This window comes from Limanda limanda, chromosome 2, assembly GCF_963576545.1.
Source record: "Limanda limanda chromosome 2, fLimLim1.1, whole genome shotgun sequence".
NCBI classification, from domain to species: domain Eukaryota; kingdom Metazoa; phylum Chordata; class Actinopteri; order Pleuronectiformes; family Pleuronectidae; genus Limanda; species Limanda limanda.
Window position 1 is genome coordinate 18,590,807 of NC_083637.1, and position 13,961 is coordinate 18,604,767.

Genomic DNA, 13,961 nt, shown 5'->3' on the forward strand with positions numbered 1-13,961 from the left:
TTGTCCTATTTAAAGTGAGGGCTAACTGTATTAAATGTATTACACAGTACACTAAGTGTATCGTCCTTTCAGTATTTCAATATGTATTCAGAGAAGATTCAGCCCGACAGTCACAGTGAGGTGGCACACAGAGTAAGTATTTGTCCATGTGGTTTGTATCTTTAAGATATAAAGCAGATTTCTTTATTCTTCTGTGTTATAAAGGAAGACTGAAGATGTGCAGAGAGCCAATGTGGGAGTAGAACATCCTATGACCGTGATGCTGATCCAATATGCCATAGGTTCGTCTTTTTTTAACTCAAAAAAATGCCAAACACTCACACACAGCTCTTCCTCTCAGTTAAAGTGAAGCTATTATGTTATCTCAATCACGTCCAGTCTTCAGGCGGAATCTGCTATTAGAGATGTTTTTATTTTAAATTAGGCAGGGTACCCAATTAAATCCAACAAAGGAGATAGTGTGTCACTGATGTTTGATTTAACTAATTTCTATAGTCAGAAGGTTGATGTTAGTTTTTTGTCATTCCATTCCCAGGAAATACTTCACATATAGACTGTGGAAAGTTCAGTGTTTTGGTTTACAGAACATTGGAACAAGGGTTGGCCCTTCTTAACAAAAACTGTCAAATCTCATTGTTTTTCCAAGTTCACATCTTTGTCAGTGTCTGGATCATGTATTTTTTTATTAATTTAACACAGATTTTTATTCTTCGTGTTCTTGCGTCTGTCACCCTCGCCCACTTGCTGTAAACTACTGTATCTGGACATTTTCCTGCTGTATTCTCACATGGGCTCACACGTACATTTTATTATGTGGGCTGGCAGGAAAAGTTCAGAAAGATATAAGATACTGTACTCTAACTTACATGCTATACTGTACAGTGTGCGTTTTATCTGAAGAGATCTTCACTCACACACTGCTGAATAAAGTGACGAGTACGACGGACCTGAAGTAATCGTCAGCGGGTCGTCCTGACGTCTTCCCTCACAGCTGAGATCTTTTTATTGAACACAGCAACATTCAATGAGAGATATGCATGAAGTGATGAGCTCTGGTTGTGTGAGCTGATTCAGTCACTGGCTCCCTGCGGCGAAGTGGCTTCTTATTACAACAAACTCCCTCTCCACTGACTCACTGCACTCACCTATTGATGCTTTTTATTGTCCATATATTCAGTGTGAGATACTGAGTTGTAAACAGTCACCAAGGCTCTGAATATGAATCACATCCATCAGGAGTGAATAACCAATCCATCTGGTCTGTTGTTCCTGGCACTCACAGTTTTACAAGTCACGAGTGAAAATGTAATTGCCCTTTTCTCAAATGTTAGGTCTTTTTCCATACCTCATTCAACCCACGGCCTTTGACATTTTTATTTTTGAAGCAATAAAGAGAAGTGAAATTAATCAGCCAATCAGGCATTTGACAGGAAAAGCTGCAGGAAATTGAAATGCAAATGAGAAAGGCAATAATTCCTTTTAAAGTCTCATCAAAACCAGTGTTATTTATTTAGTTAGTGAATTTAGCTATTTATCTTTTCAAACCCATTTTCAAAAAGATTTAAAAAAAAACAACTTATTGGTGAATTCAAGTTAGAGTTGGCAAGTTGTTTCTGAAAAACTCTTCATCGTATTTGTTAGAATCCTCTTCATGTACCCGAAAGCCATATGAAGTCTGTAATAAACACAACCATCATTTCCTTCAGACCTGCGCTCTCACTGCAGATGACACACACCGCTGAAGCAGAGACGATCTCCCTACAGCTTTTCCAGGCTTTGCAACCCCGGCTTTAATGTATTAATACATGCCTCCCTTTTTAATTCAAACTATTTATTGATGCAGTAACTCATTTGTAAATTCCTCTTATAATTGCTCTTTTTACTGCAAAGCAATTTTGTTTTTTTGATCATTTCTATTAATACATATTTGTATTTTCCACTTAGCTATTAATTAAATGATTTGTTTCGAATGCCGCGATTACAATTGCGGTCCTCAGTTTGCTCTACGTTTATATCTGTATCCAGCCCAGTTATCTTCAATCTGTCTGTTGATTTCAACTAACACTCATTAATCACAGACTAGTTTGGAATGAAAAGGGAACGTATGTGGCACTCTCCTCATCCACCAGTGACCCTGAATATCCTCCCATCAATAGCAGCCGCATTACTCAGGTTTTGTTGTACAAATACTGAGAGATTCTACAACTAAATGAAACTAGGATTCTTGCATCGCATCACTTACATCTTTAGAAAGGAGCTGAATAAACTCTGTTTCACTTCGGAGTGGTCCAAATTCCCAGTCCCTTGAAAGACCAACCTTGTGCTGTGTAAACTCATGTGTAAAATGAAGCTGTGCACTGCACTTCACAGGTGCCTGAACAACACAGGCCGACAGACACTTTACTCAGCCTCTCTCTTGAGGACCTTTTCAACTGAGTCATTCTGCAGCTCTGCAGAGACGTCTGAGTAAAGTCCCTCACACTCAGAACAGGCTGAGAGAAGTACGACTACAAGGTGAAAAGTTTGTCGGGATAAAGTTTTGGTCTCACCGATGCTGCACTGTGTGAAATGGTAATGAGTGTGCATGTTTGAGCGGGGGTGCCTCACAGCCAGGAGGTTTGTTTGCAGGTTGGGGTCTTTCTGTGTGCAGTTTCTCGAGACATGCAGATTAGGATCAGCTGAGGACTACAATTTTTAATAATGCGATTTAAAATATTATTATTATAAACTGACTGTAGGTGTGAATGCTTGTCTTTAATGTCAGAACTGGGATCCAGCCCCCCCTCCACCTGCAACACTCTAAGGGACAAGGGGGGTAGATATTGGGTGTAAGGATGTCAGTCAGTTCCAGTACATTAATCACCTCTGCCCACTTCTACAGAAAGTTAATGCCTGTGTAAACAGTATGTCATCTCAGGGTTTGGCTGTAGATGAGCTTGATGCTCAGTCAATTCCCCAGAATAAACAATGGTATAATTAAAAATGAATGTAACACAAATGAACTGTGTGAAGCTTTGACATGAACATCTTCACCTGCAGCCACCTAACGGTTATACACAAAGACACACACAGCAACAGCAGTCTGAACTCAAATTCTTCTCAAAATGTGGTGGATTACCCATAATTAACTAAATTCAGCTAAATTACACCTTTATTGTGATAAAATTACGATTTTATGGTCCCTTTAAGGAAGCTTAATATTCCATCCATGTGCGACTCAAGTGACATCACTTAAAATAACTTTATCAGACTTCATGCAGCCTCCTCCGGAGCCGATAAACTTAATTAAACTATTCATATATGCAAATGGTGCTTCTTTATACAAGCCACTGTGCATTCATTAACGTTTGGATAAAAAATACTCTAAGATACAAAGATGTTGAGACTAGAGACTTACTTAGGTTTACTTGGCAGTCGTGCTGCCTTCAGTCTTACCTGCTCTTCCTTGGTGTACAGCTGGATGCACTCGTCTAAGGTACAGCTGTGCTGCTGCAGGTGTTGCTGCTGCTGGTTCCTCACACTCTCTGCATCCTTCACCACCTCCTCCTGGATGGTGCCAAACAGACTGGAGCACGCACACGCACACACACACACACAGGTTTACAGTGGTTCATCAGTATGTACTCAGTTCCAGAGGATGACACCCATGGACGGTGTGTGCATGGAACCGACAGGGAGGCTTGAGGTGTGAACAGGTATGTGCATGATTCTTACCATTCTTTAGTCTTGTGCTCCCACTCTATGACGAGCTTCACGTGAGGAGGCCCCCCGGTGCCACACATCTTCAGCACTCTATAATCCAGCAGGAGAAGAGAGTGGGATTACATTCCAAATCTACATTCACATCTCCTGACCTTTTGTTCTTCAGTGATAATGAAAAGTATTATCTCCATAAACATGAACCCGCAAACAAGGGAGGTTGAAATCTGCGCTGCTGCTGAGCAACATATAAAAAACTTTCAATACATATTTTTATTTCATCTTGTTTCACAGATACTAGCAACAGCAGGATCTACATGATAACCAGGCTGAAGTGAGACCTGGGTTCACATCATGAACTAACAAATGGCTGATATTGGGTCTTTATATTGCAGAGCTTCTCCATCTGGGGTCTGAGTCGACATCAACAAGAAAGGATCAAATCATGTGATGTGACAAATATGTTGATTCTATGGTACATGGCTGTAATGCACCTTGACTTTGTTGCCACCCACCAATAGACCGAGCAAAAAAAAAGAAAGAAGAAAAATACATTACATCATTTAAAAAAGAAACAGCAAAGGAGAAAAGTTTAAACAAATATAATAGAAATTTATTTTTGAGAGATGACAGTCTGAGTTACTCAGGTTAAAGTCCAATAGTGTTGGGGGCCTCACAGAAGAGTAGTATTATCATGATGATGAAGAGTACGTCCATCCTGTCTTCAGAAGCAAACCTTATGTCGTCTTTGTTCTCTGTGCACTCTACTGTTTGATGTAGGAATATGTATGTGCATCAGAAACAACACTAGAGGTCAGACTTACACAACATTTTAACAATTCAGGGACACAAACAAACAAACAAATTAATTGTTATTAAATTATTCTGTTAATTATAACTATTTTCAATCCAAAACCGATTCGGAAAAGAAGCGGAAAGTCACTTGTGTGATCATTGACTGAATTCTCTGCCTCCTGACTGCTCACCAGTCTCTCTTCTTTCCCTCTCCACTTGTTAATGTGCTTGAGTATTACACAAGTGCTGCAGTAATTATTTACTCAGGGTGAAGAGAAACTTTGGTCACACTGATATCTTTCACCCACTGCCGGTGGTGTTTCAGGAGACATTTGGGGTTCAGTATCTTGCTCAAGGACTCGAACACGCATTACTCTGTTTAGTGAACAACCCGCTCAATCTCCAGAGCCACAGCTGCCAACCAAACATCTTTAGTTTTTTTATGAATTATTTTTGTCTTCTTCTATGAAATCCAAATCACAGAGAAACTGGAGGAGCTTTTATTTGTCCGACTCATGCCAACAGACGGCCAATTAAACTCTTTAGAATTCTTGAAGCGGCATAAACACCGTTACCACACCCACACAAGGAGTTATTACGTTGCAACGAAATGAATGTACAGTTAAGCACAGTAGTAAAGTACAAAGTCATTATTCTCTCCTAATAAAACTGTGCGTGCTTTTCTAAACGATATTTGAAAGGAAAGAGAATAAATCATAAATCTAAAGATATGTGAGTAGAGGGTGGTTCATGGTGGAGGAGAAGTCAGAACTTCAGTGGACTAACAATCCAGTTTCTAGATCTTTAGTCACAGATCTTCGGCCTTGTGTCAGAGATGGGTGGGTTTCCTTTATTTATTCCTTCTTGTGATAATCGTTCTTAATGAGAGAACGTTTTGGGGACCCCTCCTTATAAGGGTGCCTCTCCTACCTCACCGCTCCCCTTCATATCGTTGGACTCCTCTGGAGACGTACGTGACATTTTGGTCATTCAAGTCTTTTCTATCGTAGCTTCTCTGTTATTGTGTGTTTCCTCATTAGTAGAAAGTAATAATATATGATAATCTCCTCTGTGATGTTTATTGTGTGTAGAGGCTCCACATATGGAAAAAAAATTGACCAGAAGATTTGTTTAATAAATGAACAAAATGTACTGAAAACATTCACATGCACACTGGTATATTCTTATTTGTCTAATACATATTTATGTCGATCTCCCTGTGGGTATTGTGTGCTAGCAAAATCACATTTACATGTTTTTTTTAAGCGCTCAATATCGCGCTCTTTCTCACTCACACGCACACAGACACACACGACATTCAATCTCATTTCCTTGCTCCTGTGTGATCCTGCCTGGAGTCTGACCTTTGCTGAAGCTCAGCAGAACAGCAGCAGAGATTTATACTAAGCTCCTCAGCTGTACATAGAGACACCTGGATGCTCTCTATCACACAGCAAACAAAAGGCCTTATCTCCACGCTGTCAAACTGTGGTCATTATACTCTGTTGCCTGTAATCCTCTTAGTGTGCAGCGGCGAAAGGGAATTGTAGCTCTTTTTCTGATGCAATAGAAAACCTGTTGTCTACAGTTATGAATATGAAAACAAGCAATCTTTTCAGTTTTGGCTTCGAGTTGCTTTATTTTGGTGTTTGCTGAAACTGCAACAGATGTCCATGCTCCATCAATCTTCAAGCTTTAGCACCCCGTGCAGGATCAATACTATTATTAAAACACTCAAACTCCCTTATTAACATCTGGCAGCTGCTTGTGTCACCTCCACACATGAACAGAGAAACTACAGTTAGAGATGGATAACAACTCAGCTGGTAAGATAAGAGGGCTGAGGGATTACAGAGCAGAACCCAGTTATTAATGCATGTGCTCATTCTTAGGATGTACTGTATATATATATATATATACACAGTTTTTCAGTATGTATATGTGTCTCATCCATCCTGACAGATCTGATCAAAAGTGGACAGCATTAAGTTCTTCTGTCACTCAGCATGATGCTCTCTGTTTTTAACCAGTCGGAATTACAGATGAATCTTATGACAATGTGTGTGTGTGTAAGTGTGTTTGTGTTTAAGTGTGTGTGTGTGTGAGTATGTGTCAATGTGAGTGAGAGGGAGAGATAAAAAAGGCTAAATAAGAGAAGGACTGAATGAATGAAGTTTGCAGTTATGAGGAAAGATTTTTGAAAAGTATCATTCATGTGGTGATCAGAGCTTATATTGAGACGGTGGATACAAACAGATTGACATAAACACACTGAGAGGCATCAAAATATGTTTAAACCCTGAACTGGGTCCGGTAACGGAGTAGATCACATTTGCCTTCAAACTGCAAAAAGAGTGGGACCACATGCGACCACATCCAAATATGGTCGAAGCGATGGAATCGAGGATTGATGTTAACGCCAGGTCTGAACAGCGTCTAATGCATGCACAGCTCCCTTCACATATAACTTCCAGATAATAACCAGCCAACCCTGTGCAGACACTGTTTAAAGTTGGAATCACACAACAGGAGATTGTCTCTGCATTGACACATACTGGATATATTCTCTGTGGTTGAGGCAGGACCGGGGTGGTGCCTGGATAGAGCCAGCAGGAGGCAGTATAGGACTTAGACTGTCTCTTTTTACACAAGGTTAAAGTACATGTGTGAAACATGAAGGGCACTAGATTAGTATCTTGGTAGTTGTGTAGTGCAGCATAGTGTACTGTAGATCCTCTTTGTGTGATTGAATGTGTGTCCTACCTGTCAACAGCAGGGTTGTAGAGTGGCCGGCTATCCTGTGGAGACAGGTAGCTGCAGGATGTCAATCCTCCCGCCACTCGGATCTTGAACAGCACCCCAACCTTCTGCAGAGAGACACATGCACAGTGTTACAGCTGTGTCTTTTAAGAGCTGCGATATTCCGTATTAAACAAGAGCATCAGTTTAACTCGCATGATCTGACAAGAGTTGAAGAATTCTAAGCACTTCCTTGAAGTTTGGACCATTGATTTTTCAAAGCAGCATATTCTACTGTAGCTGGAAGTCACTGAGCAGTCGGTAGCAAAGCACACTGACACCTTTATATACATAGTTTATGTTGCTTACTTTGCAGGAACAATCATCAGTTTCTCCAAGGACACAATAAAGAGAAAAGTATAAATATCACCTATTTTATGAACCTTGGCCCTGGTGTTAACGTCTTAACAAGTTTTTCAGTTCACTACAGATGTTCTCCAGTGACAACCAGAGGATGTTTCTTTTATCCAAATGATGTTATTATTATTACTATTATTGTTTTTTCCAGCAAAATTCACATCCCAAATTAGAGGAATATCACAACCAGATCATGCCCAAGGAAACAAAAGAACGCAGAAACAAATATGGTGTTTTCATATTACACTGTGCTTCAGTGAGTAAACAAAAGTCTGATTCTGGAAATATGCATAGAAAATGTCACTAATCAAGTCCATATATTTCTTCACTGGTGAACATCAGAGTGATTCAGGATTAAACTTTAACCTCCTCCACGAAGCTGCGTCTAGATTTGACAACAACTCCTCTGCTGCTTCGGCAGCAAGGACAAGAGCGCCGAGTGATTACAGAGCAGGAAGCAGAATCAGGATGTTAATGTGTTCATTCTGAGCCGGCTGCCGCCAAGAGAATAGAAACTGTAGCCAGGCAAAAAGAGAAATAAATGAGTTGCTTAATAGGAGCCTAAAGCAGCAAATTAAAAAGGCACAATCCCTCTTTTTGGTTTTAAGGGCTTGAGCGAGCGTCTTATCTCTCAATGGGACTTAATGGAAGAGGAGCTGACAAGACGCATTGGGCTAATGAGTAATCACACAAGAGTTTGCTACAAATCATGAATTAACTTCAGGAGATACGCATCCAAAGCCTTCTTCAGGATGATCGGTCTATAAGAAAAGACGGAGACACTGTTGATGACGCTGGGTATTGACAAACGGCCCAAAGTGCTGGGTAGATGTAAATAGATCAGAATACATGACACTACGAAGAACCATCTTGATTAAATAAATAGAATGAAAAAAAAAATGAAATAAAATATAAAAAGTAATTGACGACACAGTGAATCTGTGAATGATGTGGGTAAATATAAAGTTGGATCTCAGGGTCTTGAAGTGAAGACCTGAATCTGCAAAACATTTATATTTATCCAAAATTAACTGAAATTTTCATTTTATTTAACAAATTTTTTACCCTACAAGTCAAGTTGAATATGGGAAAGGCCATTAACTTAAAGGGGTCATCATGACTGAAGCAATGGACAGAATCACCTGTTATTAAATAAATTGGTAAAATTATGAGGTCAAATCATCATTACCAGTCATAAATAAAATAGGTTTTCATCAACAGAGAAGAAAACTTATTTTAAAACACATCAAACTAATAACTATTAATTAACTATTTTGACCTCCCACAATTTGTGGATAAAATTTTAAAAAAAGATGGCCAGAGAAAGTTGTGTCATATTGAAAGAAAAACACAGAGGAAAAAGCCAATATTGATGTTTTACTTTTAAATAGTAATAATAAATAAAATAATAATAATAAAAAGGTGATTCACAAGAGGAAAAACTACAATAAAACAAAAAATATTTAATTTAATTACATTTAAAAAAGATTATTAATCCTGTGTACTATATAACCTGATAAATTTGGTTCCTTTTTTATTTGAAAAGGACATCTTCAGTTACAACTCAGGTTATGTTAATACCCGAATGTGTATTTTGCCAAACAAACCTCTGGGTGTCAGCAAAACATTTTATATTTAAGGCAAGGTGAAGCGAAGACCAAATGAATAGAACTCACACAAATCAAAACAGAATATAAACAGCTCTGAAATACATAATAACTATTATGTGAACTCACAAATACCGTCTGACTTCAAAAGAAAAATTAAACTCTTATTTCCTTAATATTCAGAGTGACAGTAGTGTTTTGCATCAGTGGGATATGGGTGAACTTATCAGCTTAAATTATCTGTACAATCTATGACCTGGAGAACCTGATGATTGTTTACCTTAAGACAAAGAGAAGGAGGGGGGCGAGCAAAGGCTCAGTGACTTTGTCTTTGTCCAGACAGGCTTTGAGGCCGTAACTAAGGAACTGAGATAGTGATCAGTAAATAAATCAGATATTTCTCCTTCTTCTCCTCTTAAGTTCTTTGTTATAAAGAGAAGCGCTGGTGTCTCTGGATAAGGACACCTCAAATATTGCCGGCCACCAAGGAGTTGCCCATGGCAACTCGTTGACTGGCAGGGGGGACAGTGTGTGTGTGTGTGTGCTCGTGAGGCTTTCTATATGTTTGTGTACAGATCACTTAAACTAGGATCTAAGGCAGATATGTTCCGATACCATATTTCCCTTCTCAATTCCGACACCTGGGCTTTGCAGATTGGCTGATACCGATTTCTGATCCAAAACCAGTGCATTAAAAAAACAAAAATACTTGTAGAAGGATTTTTTAACAGCTGTATGCTACTAACCCTGTAGGGAAGTGATGATTGCTAACACTGTGGTATGGCCTGGCTCAGGTTAAAAACAAATACAAACTCAAAAACAAATAAATACATCTAGGAATACACAACAGTTACCTCCTTTAAATAGCTTGATACTTAAGTGTTGTATACGTTTTACTTATCAGACTTTCCAACTTTGAGATATTGCCTAATTGCTGACATTGTAGCTGATGCTCCACTACCAGAAATAACTTCTTCTTCACTTCCCTAAAGACAGTTCTCAACAGTGGCATCGTAGCGATGCTGCCGTTTTGGAGCAGCAAAAAGGGATTTCCCAGGAAAAGAAAATTGCTATTTTATCTTTGTGAAATAAATAAATTTAAACGGCGTGGTTTTGGAACATCTCCGATCAGAGCCGAACATGCAGAGAGGAAGAGGAGGTAGAGGTGGACTTCAAACAATGCAGAATCACAAAAAGAATTGTGTAAAATATAAAATATAATATAAAAATAATTTAGAAATGCAATTATTCATTTTTTTAATAATATTTCAAACCAGCTTCTTAATTTAACTCGGTATTCTTAGAGAGATTGGTGCTAGTGAGGTTTGAGGGGGCGGTGATATAATTGAATTTATGCACAGCCCATAAAACCATCATTACTCTCCCATAAAAGGTTTGTACTGTCTCTGTGTGAGTGCGCTGTCCTCGGTTGTACTCTGCCACTCTACCGTATGGTTCGTCCTAATTAATTTTTGTGATTAAACTTTAAACACTCCTCTGAATGAATAAAGGTCAGGGAAAACCCTAAAGATAACAGACAAAGGGAAGTATGGGACATAGAATTTGTAAAATGTTGCAACTATTATGCTGGTTTTTCTAACAAGGTGCATGGTTCAGGACTGCAGCGGCAAATCTGACTAAACATGGATATTTAATTATCAGGAGCCAAAAGACACTATGTCCCACTCTCTATATACAATTAAGTGTCACCAGAGGTGGGAATTGACAAAATAAAAATAATTAGCTACTGTACAGTACTTGAGTATTTGTTTTTTCTGGCAACCTTTTACATTTAGTCCCTCCTTTCTAAAACAAATATCTGTTCTTTTGACTCTTTTTCAAACACAGGCTGGTTACTCTTGTTTAAATATTTTATTATTGAGAGCTGCCTTTCCAACATCAAGACAGATATCAACCGAGACAAAACCGACAAGAGAAGTAGACTCAAATGCTCTCTATATGTGTGATTTAATTTAAATAGTCTGCAAACTATATTAATCTGACACAAGTTACAGATACGGTCGGTAGACATGACATTCATTGGGTAACTTTTTACCCTTGTACCCTACTTTTCTTCTTCGACTTGAGTAAAGCGGTTGAACCGGTACTTACACCTTTACTTGAATCGTTTTTTAACTCAAATATCTGTACTTCTACCTGAGTAAAGATTGTGTATACTTTTGCCCCCTCTGAGTGTCTCCTACTCAAACCTCCACAACCATCACTCAGCATCCTAAATCTTTTTCATAGTGTCAGAGGTGCAATGAGCTCCGTTTAAAAATTCATCGCCAAAAGAATGAAAAAGAAGCATCAAACAGACTGTCTTTTCAAAATCCCATTGATATGTGGTTAAACCTTTGTCTTTCATTTAAAAATAGCTCCCAGTGTGTCTCACACAATTGAAAACAGATAATGACAACTAGCTATTTAAACACAAAACCCACCAATAATTAAATGAATCAAACCACCACCGAACACTCCTTGTGGCTTTTTGAATTTAGCCACACAGAGAAGAAAAGGTTCATGAAACCCTGAGCTGAAGGGCTGAGGGCACAGGAGAGTGAGGCTGCTGCCATTACCTGAGCCTGAGATCCATTCAGCATCAGATAATAGAGCTTGCTGAGGATGCTCTGCTGCAGCTGGTCCCAGGAGATGCTCCTGTCCTCGCGCATGAGAAATGGAGGTCCGAACCTGACGGAAGAGGAGAGGAGAGGAGAGGGAGGAGGAGAGGGGAGAGGAGAGGAGACAAGAAAAAAGTTATGTTGCTTTTAAACAGACTGTATATAAAGATAGACAACATGACTGCTCCCCTAAAGTGGAGCTGCTGCATCTTCATCGCCCCCTGGTGGCTGGGAGCAGGAAAGGTCACAGACCCTGCCTCCTCCATGTTAGCAGGTAGGACATGGACCAAAATTAAAACTAAAATATGACTTCTGCCATTTTAGGTAGTTCTTATTATACTGATGTATGTACGTGTTCATTTTTCCATTGAGTTTTGTTTTACTATGAGTATGTTGATTTCAGAGCCTTGTGTTTATTTTCATTTTGTTATAGATGACAACTGAGAGATTCAGATGAGAGTCCTGTGACATGTTGACAGACAAGTACTCAAATGTCAAATCCCGACGTTATCAGGCCTTTCATAGGAGCATCTATTACGTGGTCCCATAGGTGCACGAGTACGACTCTGCTGAGTTTCACTCCTGTTAAAAGCTATGATATTGAGCCCAAATGGCACATGATGATCATCTGAAGTAAATATATGAATCAAGTTTTAACAGGTTAAACTTTATTGATGATGTAGGGAAATCTGAGCCATTTATATAATTTAGAAGCATCAGGTGATTTTTACAAAATACACCTGTTCGTATTAGAGGACCATCATCACAGTCCTAACCAGGAGGTTTTCATTGAGAATTCTGCTTTGTTACCAACATTAAATGAACTCAGGTTCAGGAACATGACAGCGATTTCAGACAGCAATAAACTGCAGTCCTTGGAAGTGCATCTTTTACAAGGTTTATGTGCCTTTAAAAAAACAGCAGGAACTGACTGACCCTATTAACACAAACTGTACACCGAGGAAAAATATGTGGACATGTACTCGACCCATGCTTCAGATCCATTAGACTCTAAGTATAAAAAAACAACTACTGGCCAAAAGTACTTAGTTGTACTTAGTAGTCTTAGTTCTAAACACACATACATATATATTATATATACTGTATATATATGTATATATCTGCTGGTGTGTGCTTACCAGAAACTATTAAAAAGCTGCAAAATCCAATAATAAAAACGTAATCAACCATGTTGAAAAATAATAATCTGGTTGCAGCTCACCTGACAGCTTGCTGGCCGGAGCCTGCTGTGTTACAGATGATGAGGAGGAGCTTGGTGGAGCAGCCCTGGTTCAGGTACTCGGAGGAGAGGGTTCCAGACGCTGGTAACTTCTGGCCATCAGGTCCAGCCGAGGAGGAGTAGGGAGAGGAGGGGAGGCTGTGGTGAAACCCTGAGCAGAGCAGAGGAAAAGGCTGATGAAAAATCTGACCTTCTGTTTGACTGAGCAACACACAACAGTTTGTCTCTCTGCTGCCAAAATTAATACCAAAAAAACCCTCGTGTTAACTGGTTTAGGAAGACAAGTTTTCACAAGTAAAAATCCTGGATCCGGCTCATGATCCAGATCTGCAGCAAAATTTATCAGGTTTTTCCTATAGTCGTGTCTCATGCCTCCATAAACTTGAGAAGCTTATTCTATCAAGCTGCAGGTGTGAAATGGAGCTAAGATCCCCAAACAGCTCTGGGTGCCAAAATGAGAAATTGCAATGCAAAGAGCAATATCTAAAAAATAGTTTCAGGAAAAAAAACATTAAACTAGAATTGACCTTTGATTCTTATTTACCCCGAGGAGCCGTAAAAAGAATCAAACCTGCCGTCACACATACACTGGCACACAACACACAGCACCCGCACGTGTTTTGATTAACAGTGGGGTAATAGCTGAAGGGGATACAGGAGGCCCAATCTCTCGTCTCCCTGGAAACATAAACTTTGACACTATCAGATGATTTAATTAAACAATGCTTGTTCGATTCCGACTGCGCAATTAATCACTGCCACCTTCCAGCGTCACACACACACTGTCACGGTTTGGATGGAGAGATGGACCCAAATGCAGAAATTATAAAGTAAAAGGTAATT

The 13,961-nt window shown here is 39.3% G+C and overlaps 1 protein-coding gene across 1 annotated transcript in view; it reads right to left on the reverse strand.

The window, feature by feature from the left end:
• Positions 1-13,961, reverse strand: part of usp43a (ubiquitin specific peptidase 43a) — a 92,527-nt gene that overhangs the window by 12,125 nt on the left and 66,441 nt on the right. Inside the window, exons 7-11 of the mRNA XM_061092119.1 lie at positions 13,101-13,269; positions 11,837-11,948; positions 7,258-7,361; positions 3,715-3,792; positions 3,436-3,565 (exon numbers count right to left, since the gene is read on the reverse strand). Coding sequence (XP_060948102.1) covers positions 3,436-3,565; positions 3,715-3,792; positions 7,258-7,361; positions 11,837-11,948; positions 13,101-13,269 — 593 coding nt within the window. The remainder of the gene's footprint in view (positions 1-3,435; positions 3,566-3,714; positions 3,793-7,257; positions 7,362-11,836; positions 11,949-13,100; positions 13,270-13,961) is intronic.